The sequence below is a fragment of the Hypoxylon trugodes genome, assembly GCF_022578975.1.
Source record: "Hypoxylon trugodes strain CBS 135444 unplaced genomic scaffold F4822scaffold_14, whole genome shotgun sequence".
NCBI lineage: Eukaryota > Fungi > Ascomycota > Sordariomycetes > Xylariales > Hypoxylaceae > Hypoxylon > Hypoxylon trugodes.
In genome coordinates this window covers 8,762-30,080 of record NW_026250029.1, presented here as the reverse complement: position 1 = coordinate 30,080, position 21,319 = coordinate 8,762, and the positions used below count along the sequence as shown (strand labels likewise).

Genomic DNA, 21,319 nt, shown 5'->3' with positions numbered 1-21,319 from the left:
CCCGGATTCCATGAATTGATGGCTTATCGTGGCTAGATCAATAGCGAAGAATCGATATAAGCATATACCCACCGATGCTGCTGAGGAGCCGGTGAAAGTCAAGTGAATCTTCCTGAGCCCCTTCCCGCTCTACGAACCTAACCTCCCTCCCCCCGATCTAGCATCGTCGCTGTGCACGGTCTAGGCTCGAATGTAGTCTGGTCGTGGACTTGGCAGGACAAAAGTGGGCGACAACCGCCTGTGCACTGGCTGAAAGATCTCGAGATGCTTCCTGCCATCGTACCTAACGCGCGAATCATGGTCTACAGTTACGAGTCGAGGTGGCATGCAAATGCCCCCAAAACACGTCTTCATCTTTATGGAAAGGACCTTATAAATGCTCTGCATAACTTCTGTAATGATATACCCGACTATCCGATTATTTTTATCGGGCATAGTCTTGGTAGACTTATCATATAATATGTAAAATATATTCTAAGTTATACATCTCTGCTTTCTCATTAACTGCTTATTTAATAGGCACTATTATTTGCCGATGTAGATAAGAAGTTCAAATACTTACCGAAAAACATGGTTGGGTTTATCACATTAGGGTGTCCTGTTAAAGACACGAAGATGCAAAGCATCCCCTATATCGTCGCACGGTTCATGGTGTTGGCCAACTGTGACAAGGTGGGGTTATGGCTTGGCTAATAGTGCAGCGAATCGAATAATAATTCACAATGGTCTCGGGGGCCGTGCTGCGTACTATTCCCTCCATCCGTTGATGGCGGGAATCTCTTCTATTTATATACAAAGGATATCGGTACGTATCTTAGACGCCCGGCGTTTGCCATGATCCTGTTGACTATCCTTCAATCCATCTAACTGCAGATCTCCTTGGCCGCATTCCTATCGACAATTACAATGATATTATCCATAATATACACACCAAGCACCATTGCTCAGTCTTATTGGCACAAATATTATACATGCCTTCTATAAAGATGGTGGCGTCGGCGCCGTCTCATTTGTCACCATGCATGAGATCAAGGTAGTCCGCCAGGCGAATGAGGCTACTCATCTCAGCCTGAAGCGCACTGGTCGGATAAGCGATCCTCTGGAACAATGATATGACCCACTTAAATAGAGCGCGCAGTATCTTTCGGTCGATGAACCTGCTGAGGATATCGTTCTTGGAGCAGGCAGCCAGCACCAGGAGATTTTCACATTGACTAGATCGTTAGTATGAGTAGATTGAAAAGTGGGCATAGTATGATGACGTACGTCTGAGCCGTCCGTGGCAGGCCAAAGATTATTAGGTGCTGTTTATCCAATCCCCGAAAAGCCTGTATGCTCTCGAACAGTGCTTCGATGGCCAGTTTGACAAATGATATCGTGGTAGAGTCCATTATGCTGTCTGCATTAGAGGCTAGAATACTCCGGTAGAGACCAGGAGGGGTAGGTTTCCTTTCGAGCACAACTTCAAGAAAAGGAAGATAAAGAGCAACTTGTATGTCCCAGTACCTCGCGCGAAGGCAGGCGGATAACGCATCACTAGGCGGAGGGTCGCCGTCCTTCCATTGCGAACTTGGAGGCACCCACTTATCTCTGGAGTTCTTGAGTGCCCCTTGCAGCTCTATAATGGCGTCTTCTCGATTCGTGCATCTTGTATATTTCAATGGACTGTGCACAGATACCAGCTGCTTCCGAAGATACAGCTGAGCTACGTAACACCCTATGACAAGCTGGGAAACGCCTCGACTCGTGGCAAGCTCTAGGTTCGGATACGGCATCTTCGCTTCGTACTGTTGGAGGCCCGACGGAGGTATAGGCAATGTAACGCGAATATCACTAATTAAAAGACCAAGGTTAATAGCAAATGCAGTACGACATATCAAAGAACATCTACCTCTCTAATCCCAGGCATGTCCAAAAATTAATGATGAGTTGGTTATCCTCGGTCGACTCTCCAGCATATGAATTACCCATTGGAGAGAGAAGTAGTTTATTAAAGGTGCTATTGTAGTTAGTATACCCGTCTTAAATATAGGCAGTAGGATTGGGGTGCAGACCGTTGGACGATAGCTTGTATTCTCTGGCTTGCTAGAAAAATGTAGGACCAACTCTCCGGAAGGCGTCCTAGACTAACGTAGTACAAGCCAGCAAGGAGATGGATGCAGACGTGATTGCATACGTTCTGGTGCTGGCAGCGACCGCCCACCGCAAGCGTGAAATAGTCCAAAGAGTCCAAGTTGGGCATCCCACCTAGGTCTAGCACCTCTGAATGTGGATAGGGAATCTCGCGCATAGTAGCGCCTGGTAGAGAAGAATGTCGGCCTGCGCTTGCGTGTATGTCTCCATCCCTGTCTTCTTCCGGTGAAATCGGTGAGTTGGGTGTTGATTGAGAATGGTTATGAGATTGTGCTTTGGATTCCCCAGCAACATCGGAGATCTTGCCTCGGCGAAGACAGACGTCACCAAGAGCGAGGACGAGTAGAATAAGAGCGTCTTCCTCGGTCCGCAAGAGACGCTCGTGGTTCGGAATTGAAATGGAGGTATATCGCTCATCCATCACAAACGATCGCTTCCTCTTCTGGCCTGCCGATTAAGCCTCAAGAGGAGGGATAACCCGACTATAGATGTCTATATAAAATCGCTCGTATAGAAATTCCGCGACCATGATATCAAGCTCCGCAGGGACGATAAGGGGATAAAGGCTGAGAACATTGTCCTTGAAACTCCGTACGTATTTCCGTACCGTCTCCGGGTTCCACCGAGGATCCTGTTTAACATTAAGGTTACGCCCATGCCAATCGTTAGAAGGTGGCGGCGTCAAAGCAGAAGGTTGGCTCCATCCATCAATAAGGGAAACAGGGGATGCAACTAATAGATGGATCACCTCATTGGCGTCTCTCCGTGATGATATGCTCCAGTAGTCGACCCGGGAGGACGAATTACGCACCAATTCACGGACAGATGACCAATTCGAAACCGCATAACGGATAGGTATGGATAGTTCGTCTGCCAGGGCATCTTGCATGTTTTCCCGTATAACTTCTCCGATCTATTCGACAGAGGCGAATGCCCTAGAGTCAGGCTCTTCGTATAGTATGAGCCCTCTCACACATGCCAATATTTCTTTTTCCGTGTCCTCTAGTTTTGCTTGAAAGATCTCAGTTAATCTTTCCTCCAAAGAACAAATCGCATCGAGGATAATATCCTTTCTATTTCTATATTAGTTACAAACCATTCTTGACTAATTAAAGCTTACGGCTTTGCTGGCAGGTCTTGATAATAGCATTTCGCCTGCTTGTCCCTACAATTCTTGCATGGCCGTCCCTCGTCGCATTTCGCTTTCAGCTCCCTACAGAGATCGCAAGCCTGGTATGCAAGGTCAAAAGCAAATGCTTCGTGAATACGATCTTACCTGGGAAGCCCGCAGCGCTTTCCGTTTGGCAATTGTGACTGGGAGGCGCTGTTAGTCCATTTGGAATTTGGCCGCGTGAGAGCTCCAGACAGTGTACTCTATAGCATATCCATACCCGTTAGGATAGTCGAGAGCGATGAGAATAGGCGTGTTCAGTTTGAAAGTGATGAGGTTGGGACTCTGATGGTCATTAAGACATGGCCCCCATTGGTTATACTCCCTAGGACATCCTGTATCAGGCGAGTCAAATGTCCGCTTTTCTTCATATGGGTGCGCATATATCCGAAAGGCACACTGAGATTCGAATGAGAGCAGTCATGGATATGGAGCTAGGCGCACATTAGCCTAAGCTTAGGGCACGGCTACTGTGTAAAGCAGTTTACTACATATATTGTCAACCATCCCGAATTTAACAGAAGTTCCCTGTTTCTCACCTTTTAAATTAATATAAAGAAATGATACTGCAAGACCTGGACGTTTTCAGCTCGTGGAGGATGTAGCTGATACTACATATAATTATACCATTAAGCCAGAAGATTCGTGAAGACACGCGATGGCACACGAGATTTTTCCTTTGGTCCGGAGTTACTTCGGATTTAATCAGTACCCCGCATATTCTACACCAGCCCAACTAGGGATCACTTATCAGCAGGATATCGCCACGGAGTGCACCTGAAGGCGCAGCAAAGCATCATCATATCAAGTTTATGGCCGATGAAAGCCTAAAAATCATGCCCACTCTAGTCCAGTCAAGTCCCTTATGGACAAGTTACGGAGAACTCAACAACGAGGAAATCGAAGGACTTATCATCGAAAGTCAACATCTTACCGAGTTGCTACAAGCCGAGCTTAGGCTACGTGGTGCAGGCGTAGCAGAAGATTTTATCCAAGGACGTGACGTACGACGGAAAGCAGAAAATATCCAGAAGTATGGTTTGACCTCGTCTGATCGCGAGCTAATAGCGGACGCCAATCACCTCGGAATGGCTGTTATCAGGGGCGGCCTGAACTCCGCCAAACATGGCTTGACGCAATGGAAACATATCAGCTATACCAAGTTGATTTGGTTGGTGGCCAATGTCACAACGTCTGCGCATGCGCTCCTTCTCGTCATCGCTCTTGGAAAGAACAGACTGGAAAAGATTAACCTAATGGAGAGGTCGAGGCTTGTGTCTTTCATCAAGCAGCATGAAACCACACTTCTCTGCCCCTGTCTTGTGCCTGTCGCTCGTTTGCCGGTAGACTCCCTCGATAGTACGTGGCAGTAAGAAATCAATCAGCATAAATAGTAACCAGTTAACTATAGTGTCAGGTATAGCCACGTCGAGTCGCTTCTCTCATGAAAATCTTTGCGAAGACTAGGACCTATTGCTACGTACTTCTAAACCGCCCGCTTATCTTCCCTGTCTCCCAAGACATGATCCTTCAAAGCAAAGAAAATATTAGGCTATCAAAGACAGGAAGAACTTGAGAGACCTTGGCTGATTCCACTCTTGAACAGAAATTGCGGTCTCCTCTAAGCAGCCCTTGACCAGGAGACTACCTATATCTACTCAGTCCCTTTCAGGTTCTTGTCCGGAACGAAACCCGTCTGGACAACATATCTGTCCCTTTTCCCGATGAGTTGCATATGTATCTTCTCATTTAATATGTCGATGCAAACAAGTTAACCCAGATCCCGAATAAAGGATGGCGGAGCCCATGCAGACATGGATGATTAGTTGGATTAATCCAATCGAGGCTTTGGCATCCTATGCTTGCCACTTCTTGAGTTCCATTTGATTAGAGTTATCAAACGTGCTGCCTGCGAGCTTGAATTTGCGCGATACCCGTTATTCCGCGATCTCCAGATGTCATGCTGGTTGTAGTAAAGGACAAAGTAAGGATTCATCATAGGTATGGCTGCAGTCTACTCTAGCCATGTTCCAAATAAGAGCACGACCTGGTCAATGATTCTCGATCTAGTAGGTCAGAGCCAAATCCAATTCATGAAACATTAGCAGCACATACCACTAATAAGGGATGAACTGGCCTCCAATACAGGTCTTACTTTGATGCGGCATGTCTAGTTGGATTAGGCTCGATTATAAGTAGGTAGATATGTATTATCCTAGGTAGTTTGGTGAGCCACAGGGCTCGGCCTTCTGATAGAAACGCGAGTTCAGATAATTATATTGACAGACAATACTATACCGGGCTAGCCTATTGCTCTTACATTAGTTAGTGATGATAAACGCAAGGAATCTCGCAGAGTTTGCGCTACATTGCCTAAAGGCTCGATAGACTATCATACGGACTTTTACATGATCGAGAATCCCTAGTTCATGGTAATCTTTCTCCTCAAGTACAGGCTTTCCGAGTTCCAACCTCTCGATATGGATGCTACTGGGTACCATGTGCGATGACTTGGACTACCACTTTCTAATAGTGGCTAGGCTAACGACGCTTTCGAATAAACAATGTAATAATATTGCATTGGTGGCTGATTGCTGATTGCTGGTATGACATTAAGAACTGTTGGGATGATACCGCGTGTACCGAGATCAACGATTTCTTGAAGTCACTAGCCAAAGCACAAAGAATGACAAGGGAGTGAAAGATGTTAAAAATATGTCTTTTTTCCTCTCCTTTTCAATGTTACCCTTAAACCGCTGCACTCTTTTCAAGCTTGATTTCAAGTAATATCGCTAATATGACTATTCCTGGCTTTAACCATAGTCCTGGTTTATGAAAACGGTGATGATATACACTGTCATTGTATAGAGTCGCCAAGCTTTTGGGCGAGTATGGATTTAGTCTGCCTAATTGGGATCCCCGCGTTCTTAAGGCGTTTCGAGCCCTGGACGATGTTTTCAACGGCAAATATAAGGGATATTTACTCTCTAGACTAGCATATATCCAGCTGTTTTAGGTGTTTGATATGTTAGAAATCATTATAGCCTTGGAGAGTTGGCCTGAACTATGCTGCTTAAAACCCAGTTATACCTATATTAATAGGGTTATTGATATATATGAAGATGTGTAAGAGATGTAGCTTGATTTGTGGTCGCTTCGATGTTGAATGTATGAATAGAAACGATCATGTCGATGGTGGAAGTTTTTGCAAGGACTGTTGCCATTTATTTTTCTTATTTATTTGGATATGGCTGAGAAAGTTATATATGCCTGCATTTTATCTTTAGTTGTTCTCTTAATAATTAATTTTGAGTTATAGTAAAGGGTTTTCTGTAATGGATGATGATGCTATCAAAATCTTTGTTTTTAGTCTTTAAAAGGAAACATCTGTCCCGCTAGTTTGTACATGTATTTTCCTAGTGGGGGTGGTGTATAGAATGGCTAGTTTGGGCTATGCTGACCTGGAAAATAAGATGAAGCAGCTGAGGGGCCATATGGAGAAAATAATATATGGTAGTAATTAAGTTCTTCTATTTTTGTAACCTGTTGTTGTGGGACATACATTTTCGGATGCTTCTCGTTGTGAGAATGGGCTTCCATTTTTGTGACCTGTTATTGTGTAAGTCTTCCGAATTCATGGCCCGTCGCTGGGGGAATCTTCCGTTTTCGTAACTTGTTGTTGTGGGAGTCCCCTGGAGGTGCGGCCGCGGTGCTATCTTTAATATAGCCGAGCCTGTGTCCATAAACATGTTTTCGTGTATCGGCTTCTATATGCATTGCTTCCGTGTGCTCCCGTATCTTATGCTTGTGCCTCCATGCACCCATGTGCCTTGCTTCTCTTCCTTCTCTTCACTTGCCTCTATGCGAATGCCTCCATATGCTTATTTCCACACACTTGGTTTTATGTGTCTTACCTCTATATATCCTTGCCGCCGTGTACCCTACTTCAGTGGTAGCCGCCGAGCGCAAAGTTGAGTAACCAAAATTAAAATCGATTCCAGTCCGATATCTGCGCGAACCCGTTATAGTCAATTGGTTATCGAGGTATATGAATTTTCCGGGAAATGCAACCTTTTGGCCGTGGTGGCATCCAGCTATATTTGGCCGAATAATAAGATATTCTTGTAAGTATATAACACAATGCCAGCTTATCAATGGCAATACTAATACATAGAAGACCTGGAATCCTTAACGCGACCATAGGTCTGGTGACCACCTTGGTCGACATATACACCGTTAAAGACGGGACCTGGTCCGTGACAGCGATCGCCACTGTCGTACTCATAGGTGTCGTGTTAAGCGTCATGGCTGCTGGTTTCTCTGTATACACATTTCTTATTAGGGGGCTTTCTAATAAGGGATGACTACTACATACGCGAAAGAAGCGGTTCAAGCGACGACAGGCTAGCATTATAGGAGATATAGGAATAGCATGGGAAGAAGCATAATAGATAACGGCCAGTTTGTTTGCTTGGTCTTCCATATGTGTTTATCGCCTCATGGTATTGTAATTGGTACTGATTCTACATCCGCTGCCAATGAAGGGAACCCCGCGTTGTCGATCATTTTGGAGGGGCAAGGCGGCGCGTGTAGCGCTAGAAATCGGGGATAAGCCGCTTCCGTTGCCCTAGCACTAGCACCAACGCTAACCCTATTCTCCGTATTTATTCAGGACAAAGCCTGGTTCTCGCTAGTTCTCTAGCATTGTGTTGCGTCGTATCGTTCTCTCAAATCTCCAAATCCCATTCTTAATTAACCTCCTTATAGTTTACCCTGATCTACCATGGCAGATCAGGATCGGTCAGAAATCATCAGAAACAATCCCATCGGTAGCGGCCTCGAGGCTTTCCTTGCGTCGTTTAGTTCTCTCTGCGAGAGCAAAGACATCCCTTACTCGGGAGAGGCCTTTGATCAACTTGGCGATGAAGGTAGATATGTTGACTTCGATGTACGGCTTTCTCTAACTATTGTTTAGATCTCCAAAATATCGCTATCGAACTTCTCTCGGGGCTACAAGGCCTTCGGGTGTCTCCAATGTAGCTAGGTACTATCACCACGAGACTGTCCGTCTCCCCAACGGCGACGTCGATGATATCCAACACGGCATTCGAAAGGGATTGGACATTACGAAGGCCTCTAACTACCGGTCGCAACAACTGGATCTGCCGCGGGATTTGGGCACGCTTAGCATCTCGCAAGATAGCGTCACCGGTCAGAAGAGGTCATCTAGCCAAACCGGCGCGCCCCTACCATCAAGCAAGCGATCTCGCTCGGAGTCTCCGATAAAAGTTGACCCCAGCACGCTAACAAATCGTATCCATCGGCGTGTTCTTGTTAGTGACTATGGTCGGCCTATTTACAAGGCTAGCTCGCGCGTGGCCCTCCTTACTGCATTGGAAGACTGTATCGAGGGCCACGAGTCACTACTACGCAAAGCCGAGATCCTCCATAGAGATATATCAAAAAATAACCCCATAATCAACGAGAATAACAACAACCCTTCCCCGTATTCGTTCTTGATTGACCTGGATCTTGCTATTCCAGCTGATCGAAGAAACGCATCGGGCGCGAGGGGGAAAACCGGCACGAGGGCATTCATGGCGATCGGGGCGCTCCTAGGCGAGCAACATTCCTTCATGGACGACCTCGAGTCCTTTTTCTGGGTGCTGTTCTGGATATGCATTCATTACGATGGACCAGGGAAGGGCAAGACCGTGAAGCGGTTCGAGTTGTGGAACTACATCAACATTGAGGTACTAGCTGAACAGAAACTTGGCCTCGTGACGAAGGAGTCGCATTTTCTCCATGTAATCACTGAATACTGCCAGCCATACTACAAACCTTTGATACCTTGGGTCAATAGGTTGCGGAGGGTCGTGTTTGATAATAATGGGCGGGAAGATGAGACACTGTATTCCCGTATGCGGGATGTCCTCCGTAAAGCCCGGGAGGATCCTGATGTGATACATACTTAAGACATACGTATGCGTTGAATAAATTGCACCTAGATCTAATTCAACCGCCTATTTCCATGTGTGATAGGGATTAGCCAAGGCGACGCGACACGCTTATTATTTCTCTGATGATGCTAAATTCGGATAGGACAGGTGGAAACAGAAGGAGTGCGCTACATGCTTGGCGGGCCTCACTGCCTACTTACGTCCCAAAACTGGCAACCGAGGAACGAATGACTAAATACATAAGAAATAGCATATACTTATTCCCTCTTCTCTTATTCCTTCGGTGAACGTACACGGCCCCCATACATGCATGCCCCATCACGACCAAGGAGATCCACAAAGAGCACGTTACTCTTGGGTGTGTCAACAACAGACCCATGAACGGAACAATTTAAAGTGAAACTATTAATTGTCAGATATCCAAGAGAGCTGTCCCACACCGACCTCGCATAACTTACGTCAACACACAAATGTATCCCAGGGTATTTCGTTATCCTTCCACGACAGCATCTCTTCGTGGTTAGCTCTCCTCGACAGCCGAACCGACTCGGCAAGGTTCCGGTTATCATACAACATAACCGTCACGGTGTTCATGTCCTGCCCTCGCCGGTTGACCCGCGCAGCCGCCTGCTTCTCCACATCCATCGTTCTGGCCGGCTCCATCATGACGCAGTAGTTGGCTCGCTGGAGGTTTAACGCCGCTGCGCATATGGTATAGGTAGAGACGAGGATCTTGTTGGGAGAGGTCTCGTTGCAGGGCGAGTTGAGGTCCTCTATGATCTGACTCCTGCCGTACCCGCTATCGCTAGCGCCCGCTTCATGTTTCGTAGAGGCATTAATTAGCATCACCTTTACTTCCTTGTAGACATAGGCTAATTGCATGTAGGTGATAAATGCGGAACAGGGCGAATTGGCGAGGACGATCATATGGCGAATGTTTGTTCCGTCACGTGGGCCGGGGTCGTCTGCGGTTGGTACTTTGCTTCTGTACGAAATCATGTCGTCCACGAAGTCGCGGAGCTTGGTGAACTTGGCAGACTCTTGCGCAAGTTCCCAGCGACATCGCGAAAGTGAAGACATCTCAAATACCTTAACCATGGCTGCACGGCCCTGGGCCAGGTATGCCTTGCACGCCCGGGCCCCAAGCGGGTTGATAGTCCCGTGATGCAGGTCTTCGTCTTGGATCAGGTCTGCCTCTATCAGGCGAGCGAGGGCCGGATATACTCCTGCTCGCACAAGTCGCGTCCATGCGTGACCGGATCTTCCGCTCAGCCTAGCCCTCACATTGCTGCCTCTGAAGAGGTTTTTCTCGACGCTGCGTTCGGAGGGTTCTGGTCCTACTTGGCCGCCTTGCTCCCACTCTTGCTTTTGTTTTTGTAGGGTTAGTCTCACGTAGCTCCGCACCTCAGCTACCAGGCGTCTAAATGCATCCTGAGCCGCACCGTCTCTCATCGGGCAGTTGATGAACTCCACGATAATCTCCTGGCTCCCTTCGCCAATCTGCTTCCCTCTGAACTCATCCGCAGGACGACGAGCCATTAGCACCAGAGGAGCCAGCTCTTCCTCCAATGCGCTGAGCCTCCCTCGACGTATTTTAACCTCCTTTTTTGCTTTCGGGTCTTTTGCTCGGTCAAGTTTACCCAGCAGGTAGTTATAGTCGGCTTGCCTATCTTTGAAAACGCCCACATCGCTAATGCCACCGATCTTAGCCTCCAAGCCTTGCAGACGCCTGCTTTTTAGAATATGATCGATGACATTAGCAAGCTGGACGGGTCCGGCCATGGGAATTGACGCGGATACTGTGAAAGCCGACGGCTCCTTCCAGCCGCTGTCTCGAAGCTTGCCCAGAAGTCGAAAAGGATCGGTAGGGCTATCCGGCGAGCCGTTATACTGATGCGACTCGTCGAAAAAGACAAACGCAGTTCCCATAAGGTTCTCTCGGATCAGTTTCCCGTTTCTATCGGCGATGTTGGTTCTCGTTTGGTCGTACCTAGCATGAAGTTTCGTGGCGCCGTGACGACTGACAAGAATGAGCCTATTAGCTAAGCCGACCCGGCCCTTTACGAGCAACCGCATACTCACGTCCTCCTGCTGCACAGCAACCCCATGTGTATCTTTCACTTGATCCTCTCCGTGGTAGAGCCTTTCCTCTCTCTTGTAGTCTTCGTGCGCCACCGAGAGCTTCAAGCGGCTTGCTACAGGGTGCGCTGTGTCGATGACTTTGTCGTACTCGGCTACCCAACCGCGCATAGCGGTAGGCGGTACCACGCATACTGTCGGGAGCGTCGGCATCGTCGTCGCGATCTTGTACGCGTCGCCTGATCTGACGCAAGTACAGCTTGTCGGGTATGGCGAGGTCTGCTGGCTGGGACACTGGGTTTCATCCCCCGTCCGCTGCTCGGCCAGATGCGACCGACCCCCCGTCGTAGTGCCATCTTTCCAGAATCTACGTACTTCCTCGTGGTTCGCCTTGATCATGGCGAAAATGGCAAAGGTGGCGATGACCTCCACCGTTTTGCCGAGGCCCATCGCATCCCCTAAACAGCCGCCCTGGATGCCACGCAGAGGCTGTTGCGTCAACATCCACCATACGGCGTGTAATTGGTAAGCGAGGATCTCTACGCTGAAACCGGGCGGCTGTAGCTTCGTCGTAGATTCGGGACATCGAAAGAGTCGACATAGACGGCTCCAGTCGCCATCGTTGATATGTCGGTTCGCATACCGGCCGCCGAATTCGTTGCTTGTAGCCTCATCGCTACCACATATATTATCCACAGACTCGTCGTCCAGGGCCAGCTCATCTAGGCGATTCTCTACCTCTTCCTCCTCTTCCTTTTTCTTATCATCATCAGAAATCTCAATAATTTCCCTGCGGGAACGCTTGCTGTTGGGGGACTGCGTGTCGTTCGTGGAATGTCTCCGCTTTCTACCATGCAAATTGGTACTGTCAGCGGCTGATGCAGGAGTGGTAGGGTGGGATGCGTTGTCAGTGAGGCCTAGTGCATCGCTTGGGCCAATGTCTCCGTGTCTCGTATCGGCTTTCGATGCGGGGTCCGCGAGGGTTCGCGGTGGTGTTGCGTCGTTAATGTCGCTGTCTGCCTCTTCTTCTTCGGGATCCTGGATAGGGTCAATAACATTCTGGATAGGAATGAATTAATATAAGATACCATACGGTAGGGTGCATTTTACCTACTTGAGAAGCACGGCTGGTGCTAACGGAGGATCCTGATCGCAGCAGAAGTCCCGGTACTGGCGCCAAGGGTCTGTCCAGAGACGGCAGTATCGTGGTGCCCGTCTGGATGCTAATGATCAATAGCTCCAGGTCGTGCTTGGAACACACGTTCCAATCTTGGCTGAATACGAGAGGCTCGGTCGATGGTAGGCGGATGCTGGCCCGTAAAAACTCCCTGATTCCTTTATAATCGTAGTGGCTCGAGACTCGGATGGCAGCAGCGTTCCCGGCGTCATTCACGAAGGAGTTCAGCGTGAAGTCGACCGATCGGTTTCCATGGCGCACGCGCACCACTACGTGGTCAAGATTCGGTGGATGGTGATGTTGAGCTTCCATGATAACCATGTTACGAAAGCTGGTTATTTGGCAATAGAAAGAGCAGTGTTAGACTGCGAGAAATGAAGGATTAGAGTGAGTGAGTGACGGAAATAGAATCAGATAGAGGCGGAGAAGTGTTACCTTAAGTATGAGAGATTCACAACAGAAAACCCCGCAAGCCACCAGGCACCATTTGCCGTAGCAAGCCATGGTGGGATGAAAACATTACCAAAACGTCGACAGCACAGGCGTGGATAGTATTTATCTGTACAAACCACGGGCAACACCGCGCACGCCAGATTGCGCCTAACCATACTTGACAGCAATCCGAGAGCCATGGCAAGAGAAGGGACTTTGGAAAAGCGAGAAATCGTATCATTTTGATAACGTGCCGTAGCAGAAGCGCAAAAACTGCTATATGTTGTATTCCCACGATGGTATCTTGCAAGGGGAGAAAAGCGGCGTCCGTCTCATAGTTGATAAGATAGGCACCATTTGGCTGAGGGAGGGCCTGTGCGCAAGAACGAGCTAATGCAGATTATATGAAAGCGTCAGATGAGGTCATCCTTATTTATCAATTCTTTATTGGCTGATTTATATAAATTTGGCCAGTCTTGTGTGACGAACCTATATCTGGGTACCGATATAGTCCTTGTGAAACTGGGGATCTGGTTTTGAAGGTAATAGTGTTTATAAGAGATTAAGTAAAAGTAATTAAGAATACTATTTGTCTAAAATCCTTTCACCCCTTTCGGATAGTGAAACTATAGATTGATAGCTAAAGAACTGAAAAAAAGAAAAAAGACTAAATATATGGGGAAAAGGTTGAGTTTTCTTTATAGATTAAATTGCTTTTCTAAGTGGTGTGTTACAAGCCTACAATTCGGGGAGCTATTATTGTTGGTAGGTACGTACGTAATGAAGCAAAGAAAGAATAACAATAAACGAAATAGTAGGGGTGAGACGATGTATATTAAATTATCTAAGGAAGAAAGACCTATCTATAGAAGTAGGCAAGTAAGGTAGCCTATTTAAAGGAGATTGTGATGACTAAAATAGGTCACGTGTTCTTCACCATGCAACCATCAATTATAGTTTGTATGCGATCTAGGGTTCTTGATTTTAGGTAAACAATAATCATAAGAATCAAATAAGAATACATTCTCTATTTATAAGAAAAGTTTAAAATCTTCTCATTATTGGTAATTATAATCTTAAATTGATAACTAAGGTACTGTAATAAATATTTGGATATATTGTCACAAACCACACGCGCTTACAGGGATGCAAGACCTCGGAGGAAACCTTTTTCCTCTCCGAGGTGGGGCAGCGACAGCAGGAACACGTGACACGTGACATGGATGAGTATGGATGAGGATATCCAGTCTCATCTAAGAAGTGTAGTAAAGATGAATATGGATAAGGGTATCCAGCCTCATCCATAAGGGAAACAACAGGAAGGAACACCTATATAGTCACCGCATTTTCCCATGTATCTAGTCACTCCTTTATAGCTCTTTAGTTATCAATCTAAGACTATCCTTTCGAGTATAGTGAGAGGACTCCATGCCTCTCTGACGAACAGAATCATTTATTACTTGACCTGCAACCAGTATTATTACCTTAAAATCAAGACCCCCGAATCATCCGATTCAGTAACGTCTATACCAGTCCAAGATATAGGTTCATCACATATTAAGGGTCACTAAGCCTCTTATAAAGAGGCAAGCGACGGATTGCGACAGCCACTGAAATCATTCACTCGGGAAGGACGCTGATACTCACACGCTGGACCAGTCATATTTCTTATATGGGTGCAGCATATGCACTATGGCCAACTGAACCTTCCTGTTCTCCGTCTTGAATAATTAGCATTACATATCATGGACAAGTTGATTATTTCGTCTGAACCTATTCCAGAAGAAGTTACTCAAGAAGAAGCAGAAGAAGTCATGTATCGGCAACCAGTTGAAACATTTATAGAGACCACGAGACAGGCTTGGGTTAAGACAGTAGAGAAGTATGCCCCTACATTCTTGTCTGATTCGGTGTACACTAGCTGACCTCGTAGATACCGCGGCCTCGAAGTGTTACAAACCACCCATGAGGGACCCTTGTCGGATCACGAGGGATGGAGCATAGGCAACCTATCATGGTTAAATTCCGGATTGATGTGCTAAGATGTAATATATCGCAACACATCGCAGCATATCGCAACACATTGCAACACATCGCAACATATCGCAACACATTACAATATATCACAACATATTACAATAAACCTTAGGGTGGGAGGGAAGGAAGGAGCAATTATATAACCACAGATATTTCTTATGTATCTAGTCACTCTTTCCATAACTCTTTAATTATTAATCTAAGATTATTCTTTTGAGTATAATGAAAGGACTCTAAGCCTCTCTGACGAACAGAACATATTTAACTACTTAACCTATTATTAATATTGTTATCTTTAAATTAAGAAAACCCCGGATTAGCTAATCCAGCAACAACTATACCTCTCTGAGGCATAGGTTCATCACATTTTGATAACTCCTTGATTAATATCAGTACTAGGTTAAGAAGTGGTATGAGCCATCTATAGGATATCCCTTTACCATCATTAGTCGAACTTTCTTTTGTTTTATTAACCTTTGAAGATAGAATAGAAAACCTCCACATCTTCCAAGAATTACCTTTCGAGGGATATTACGATTGGATGTGGAATGAATTGATAGACCCTAACCTAGAAAGTGAAGAAAAATCAGATAAAAAGGAACTCCAGAATGAGGACTTAGGTAATTTATAATAGTCCAATTCATCACTGTCCAGAATACCTACACCTGTTTATATCACTTAGGACCTGCCACCAATAAAAGAGGTATTCCAATTCATTGACAAAATGGTGCCTCCTAAGACATGCTTGTAAGTCCCGGAGTCGGAAATGCAGGAGGAAATTAATGTTAGAATAGGAGGAGATAACCAGGAAGAAGAAAAGGCCCCTGACTGGCAAGCCAAAACAATGGCTACCCTTAGGGAGATTAAAAGGCTTAAAAAGGAATTGACCTTGAAAGAGGCCAGATTAGGAAAGGCCCCTGAGGGATCCCCATTGGGAATCTCTTAGTAACCGGTACCCCTTGGACCTCCAGACGATGACAACGATAACGATGGAAAGGATAGGAAGAAAGAAGGAAGCAGAGATCCCCAACCAAAAAGGGAAAGAATAGTAACCCCTTTCCCACTCATTAAAGGATATAAACCAACAGACCCGCTAATCTACAATAGAACTTCAGATATTGAGGACTAGCTTACACACACAAAACTCTATCTATCTTTTTATAAGGAAAACCTACCACAGGAGGAACAACAGGTGCTTGCTATTACTCAGTTCTTAAATAGAACTACCCTCACATGGTTTTAACCTATTCTGGAAAATCATTTCAACATCACCAAGGAAGAATCAAAAGAGTCTCAATATGTCTTCAAGCTATATGAACATTTTGAAAACAAAATACAGATGATGTTTAACAAACCACTCAAGAAAGAGAAAACACGGAAGACCATCTGTTACCTCAGACAAAAGAGGCGAGCTACACTCTACATGACAGAATTCAAGCAACTTACAGCTATAGGGCAATTACCTGAAGATACACAATTCAACTACCTTTATAAAGAAATGACTACCTAGATAAAAGATAAACTCTCCAAAAAGGAACGACCTACCACCATTAACAAATATATGACCAGGGTAATTCTTTACGATAATAGGTTATATAAAAGATATAATAAAAAAAAGAAAGGCTCCAAAATAACAAAAAATCAGGGAAAAAGGGAACCTACCAAGACTCAGAGCCTAAATACAATCAATAACAATAAGAAACCCAAGAAGGACTTAAGCAAGGTCAAATGCTACAATTGCCAGGAAATGGGATACTACAAAAGCCAATACAAGAAACCCAAGAAACAACCACAAGTCCCAGAAGGAAGATTAGCTAATATAATAACGACAACATTAGGATCCTTAACCTTGGGAATACTCAATATTCTCGAAGAAAAAGAAGAATAGGAAAATCCATCACCGGACTATAACAAAGCCACCTAATAAATAAAAATGGAAAGTTTCATAGACCAAATGAATTAATTATGGAATCTTAGTGCAATAAGCATAAGGGACTCCGAGGAGGAAGAAACAAGTATCTCTTCGGAAGAATCCAGCTCTTCTTCGAATGAACAAAGGCCATTATGGGACATGGATTAGAACATGGAAGGAAAAGTAGAAGGAGAAGTAATATTTTCAGTACAGGTTAACAACCAAAATATCTTTACCATACTACTACCAGATGAAAGTGTTGTTCTGACACATTTTGATGGAACGCAACTACACCAGTAGGTAATATAGGACCAATGGAATTCTAATGATAAAGGAGGATGGAATTGAACCCCTAAACTGGAATTGGTATACCACGCATGGTTAATTAAGTGAATAAACTATTATTATTATAATCTTAGTAATCCAATGGACCCAAAATATATGTCTAAAAGTGATGAAGTATAGACCCGAAAATGCAGGAGATGAAATTACGGGAGAGCCTGTAAAAATATTGTTAGAAGAATATTTAAAGGATAAGGAATATTGGAATTATTTACCTTGAAAATATTTGAAGATTTGGATTATAAGGGGGTAATTAGAAATGGATGAGACCGGGAATTTATGTGACGATGTTATAGGAATATATATAGGGTTTCCCATGCAGTACTTTATAAAGAAAAATAAGGCAAAATTACCTTAATTAAACCTGTTTGTGGATATCTGAAATAAGTGGCCTAGTATTTAAATACTGTCCTGGGTGGATATTACAAATAGATATTACTACAATATAAAGAAATGATTGACCAGTTTTAAAGGGAAATATAACATTTAGAAAGTAAGATTGTGGTTTTTTAAGGAAGAACCGAACAATTAGTAAATCTGTTACAAGGAATGATCAATATGATTAATAAATAGCAGGATATGGTGGAAAAACTGTTAAAGATCTTATAGATGATATTAAACAAGGTTAAGCCAGCATGTTCAATAAGAATAGCCAAGGGACCCCATTTAATTGTAAAGATGATATGGAAAGAATATGAATTTAATGCCCTGATTAATTTAGGATGTGTAGTTAATTTGATCTATCTAAGATTGGTTAACATATATGGAATACTGTATCAAAAAAAGAAGATGTCTTACTAAGTTAGTAATATTGATGGAAGCCTTATTACCTATGATGGAGGAAAAGTTAAGAGAGAAATTGCAATTCTCTCTGTCTTGATCTAAGGATACCAAGAGTTGGTATCTTTTAATCTTGTTGACATAAACTATGAATTAGTTTTGGGGAAGATGTGGCTCAGAGTTAGTAACCCAAGAATTGACTAGGTATAGGATTGACTTTATTGGGATAAGTTAGAAAAAGATTTAGCCCCTGAGCATCAGAAAGAGGCTGACTTAAGTAAATTGAAATAGCAATTACAGCAAATGTAAATAGGCAATTTCACAAAGGAACATTCCGTATCTCTATGCTTTATGATATGATATATGGATACCAAAGAATTAAACAATTAAAAACAAATCAAAATCAAAGAAAAATATGTAAAAATATTTCCAAAGTTATTTCAGGATAATCTAGATATGGATATAGGTGTATTGGAACATAGTTGATATGACCATAAAATAATATTAAAGGAAGGGGAATATCCAAAATTACACCAAGTTTATAGATTAAGCCAAAATGAATCTGAAGCCTTATGCGTTATATTCCAAGATAAGGAGGCAAGAGGGTTTATATGAAAATCAAAATCATCAGTAGGATACCCAGTTTTCTTAGTATCTAAGAAGAATAAGGATGGGATATTTAAGTTAAATAAGGAAGGAGAAGTAGTATGGAGGGATATTTATGATTACCAACAATTGAATAAGATCATGGTTAAAGATGGGCATCCTTTATTATATATTAAGAATCTAAAAAAAAAAATAGGTGATGATGAATGATTTATATCATTAAATCTGAAATTCATTTTCAACCTTATATAAATTGCTAAAGGAGACAAGTGGAAGACAGCTATCAGAACACTGCACGGTCATTTTGAATGCCTGGTAATACCATTTAGACTTACAAATACACCAGCCACCTTTTAACAAATGATCCAGGATGTTCTACAACAATTCCTTAGAAAGAACACTTTCGTATATTTAGATGATATTCTAATCCATTTAAGAACCAGAAAACAATATGAAAAAAATATACACGAGGTATTTAAAGCCCTAGGAAAAACTAAACTTCTTGTAAACCTAGATAAAAGTGATTTCTTTGTCTAAAAATTTGATTACCTTGGATATATAATCTTTCTAGGAAAAATTAAAATCCAGAAATCCAAAATATCTATAATAAGGGAATGGCTAACCCCAGAAACTATTATGGAAATACAAGCCTTCCACAATTTCTGCAATTATAGCAGAGCCTTAATTAAGGACTTCGGGAAAATCATAGAACCAATAATGGCTATAATATGTGTTAAAAATCTAAAGGATTTTAAATGGATATAAGAAACAGAAAAAACATTCCAAGAAATAAAAAAAATTATAATAAAGGATCTAGTAATGAGGTTACCTAACCCAAACAAGAGGAAACGATTACATATTGATGCCTCAAATGGAGCAATGGGAGCAACATTGGAGCAACTGGAAGATAATGGAAAATAACACCTAATTACCTATTTTTCCAAAACCTTTAAAGGATCAGAAATAAGATATAAAATATATGATCAAGAATTAATGGTTATTTACCAAGTATTGAAGGAGTGGAAACCATGGGTATTAAGAATTGCTAAACCTTTGGAGATTTATTTGGATTACCGTAATCTCAAGTCTCTCATGACTACTAAGGTTCTTAATAATAGATAATCATGGTAGGTAGATGATCTTACACATTTTAACTTTAAGATTCACTATATTAAAGGAAAAGAAAATATTCAGACAGATATTCTCAATAGACCAAAGGGTCTTAGTACTAAAGAGGTCAGAGAAGAAAAGGTAATATTCCAGGAAATATCTAACGGTACCCTAGTATTATCGGCAATATATCTAATCAAACCATAACATAAATAGGAACAAAGGATTAAGAAAAAAGTCTTACAAATTAAGGATACTCTACTAATATAGGATTTTATCATTAAAGATATGATATCATACAATGGGAAAACCTACATACCGTCAATATTACAGGAAGAATTCATACAAGAGGTACACGAACATCCTTTACATAAACACTTGGGAATCTTTAAGACAGTTACACAACTATAGGAAGTATATAACTTCCCAGGAATCAGGGGAATAATCAAAAAGATCATCTTAAACTGTAACATCTATAATAAGGTTAAGGGAGTTAGACATAAACTATATAGGTTTCTATAACCCATTGACATTCCAAATAAACTATGGGATACTATTACATAGGACTTTATCATCAAGCTACCCAAATTACAACATCCGGTAACCAAAGAAGAATATAATGACATATAGGTTATCACCAATAAACTTACAAAATACAGGTACTTTATGCCATTTAAGGAAACCTATACAACTAAAGATTTAGCTTTTAAATTTGTCGAAAAGGTCTTTAACAGACACAGGCTACCAAAGAAGATTATTTCAAATAGAGATAAACTCTTTACCTTAAAATTTTAGGTTGGCCTAATAAAGAGACTAGGGATTAAACAGAAGTTTTTTACAACAACTTACCTTTAGACTAATAGCCAAACGAAGCAACTAAATTAGATACTAGAATAATATCTACAGAATTACATTAATTATGAATAGGATAACTAGGTAGAACTCTTACCACTCATTATATCCTTATATAATACTTCAGTCAACAATACCACTGGGATATTACCATAGGAAGCACTATATGGATGATAAGTAAATGTAGAACAAGAACCATTAACAAACAAGGTTGCCCCAGAATTGGAAACAATACCACCTAGAACAAAAACATTTGCTATTAGAACCCTGATACTGCAAGCTAAGCTCAAATAACGCCTCAAATTTCTATAACATAAAATGATAACATACTACAACAAAAAGAGAATTAAAGGACCAATTCTATGTAAAGGAGATAAGGTCTATCTCTTATGAGATAAGCAATACTCTACATTAAAAACACCTCAAATTCAAACCAAGAGACCAAGCAAAAAATTAGATTTTAAGAAACTAGGACCCTTCTTAATTAAGGAGGCCTTTTCAAGAACAAATTATCAACTACAATTACCAACAAATATAAAATTAAGAACCAATATATTTTATATTACTATATTTAAATCAGTACCTGGGGATACCAAACTTAAAGGAAATGTCGAACTAGAGGAGGACCCAGAAGAATATAACATTGAAGCCATTTGTGATTCTAGGATTACTAATGGTCAGATCAAGTACTTTATCAAATAGCTTGACTATTCGGAGGAGAATAATAC

General features: G+C 42.7%; 6 protein-coding genes across 6 annotated transcripts; 2 read left to right on the top strand and 4 right to left on the bottom strand.

Moving 5' to 3' along the window:
* Nucleotides 1-492: 492 nt before the first annotated feature.
* On the bottom strand, nt 493-2,912 carry F4822DRAFT_100736 (uncharacterized protein). Its single transcript, XM_051452309.1, has 4 exons — nt 2,055-2,912; nt 1,892-1,999; nt 1,267-1,833; nt 493-1,214 (listed from the first exon to the last, which is right to left on the bottom strand). The coding sequence occupies exons 1-4, from the start codon at nt 2,552-2,554 to the stop codon at nt 1,007-1,009; spliced, it is 1,383 nt and encodes a 460-aa protein (XP_051308389.1). The 5' UTR covers nt 2,555-2,912; the 3' UTR covers nt 493-1,006.
* F4822DRAFT_435290 (uncharacterized protein) lies at nt 2,588-3,022 on the bottom strand (the record flags this gene model as incomplete). The annotated part of the gene is made up of 1 exon (XM_051462147.1): nt 2,588-3,022. One exon carries the CDS (start codon nt 3,020-3,022, stop codon nt 2,588-2,590), a length of 435 nt encoding a protein of 144 aa, XP_051308388.1.
* A 1,118-nt stretch (nt 3,023-4,140) lies between these two features.
* F4822DRAFT_435289 (uncharacterized protein) lies at nt 4,141-4,771 on the top strand (the record flags this gene model as incomplete). The annotated part of the gene is made up of 2 exons (XM_051462146.1): nt 4,141-4,663; nt 4,722-4,771. The coding sequence occupies 2 exons, from the start codon at nt 4,141-4,143 to the stop codon at nt 4,769-4,771; spliced, it is 573 nt and encodes a 190-aa protein (XP_051308387.1).
* Nucleotides 4,772-8,087: 3,316 nt separating this feature from the next.
* Nucleotides 8,088-9,501, top strand: F4822DRAFT_440899 (uncharacterized protein; the record flags this gene model as incomplete). Its single annotated transcript, XM_051462807.1, has 2 exons — nt 8,088-8,232; nt 8,345-9,501. 2 exons carry the CDS (start codon nt 8,088-8,090, stop codon nt 9,277-9,279), a joined length of 1,080 nt encoding a protein of 359 aa, XP_051308386.1. The 3' UTR covers nt 9,280-9,501.
* Nucleotides 9,502-9,723: 222 nt separating this feature from the next.
* Nucleotides 9,724-11,847, bottom strand: F4822DRAFT_439241 (uncharacterized protein; the record flags this gene model as incomplete). Its single annotated transcript, XM_051462614.1, has 1 exon — nt 9,724-11,847. The coding sequence occupies one exon, from the start codon at nt 11,845-11,847 to the stop codon at nt 9,724-9,726; it is 2,124 nt and encodes a 707-aa protein (XP_051308385.1).
* Nucleotides 11,848-12,102: 255 nt separating this feature from the next.
* Nucleotides 12,103-13,219, bottom strand: F4822DRAFT_100563 (uncharacterized protein). Its single transcript, XM_051452308.1, has 3 exons — nt 12,956-13,219; nt 12,432-12,885; nt 12,103-12,381 (listed from the first exon to the last, which is right to left on the bottom strand). Exons 2-3 carry the CDS (start codon nt 12,839-12,841, stop codon nt 12,261-12,263), a joined length of 531 nt encoding a protein of 176 aa, XP_051308384.1. The 5' UTR covers nt 12,842-12,885; nt 12,956-13,219; the 3' UTR covers nt 12,103-12,260.
* Between the last annotated feature and the right edge of the window lie 8,100 nt (nt 13,220-21,319).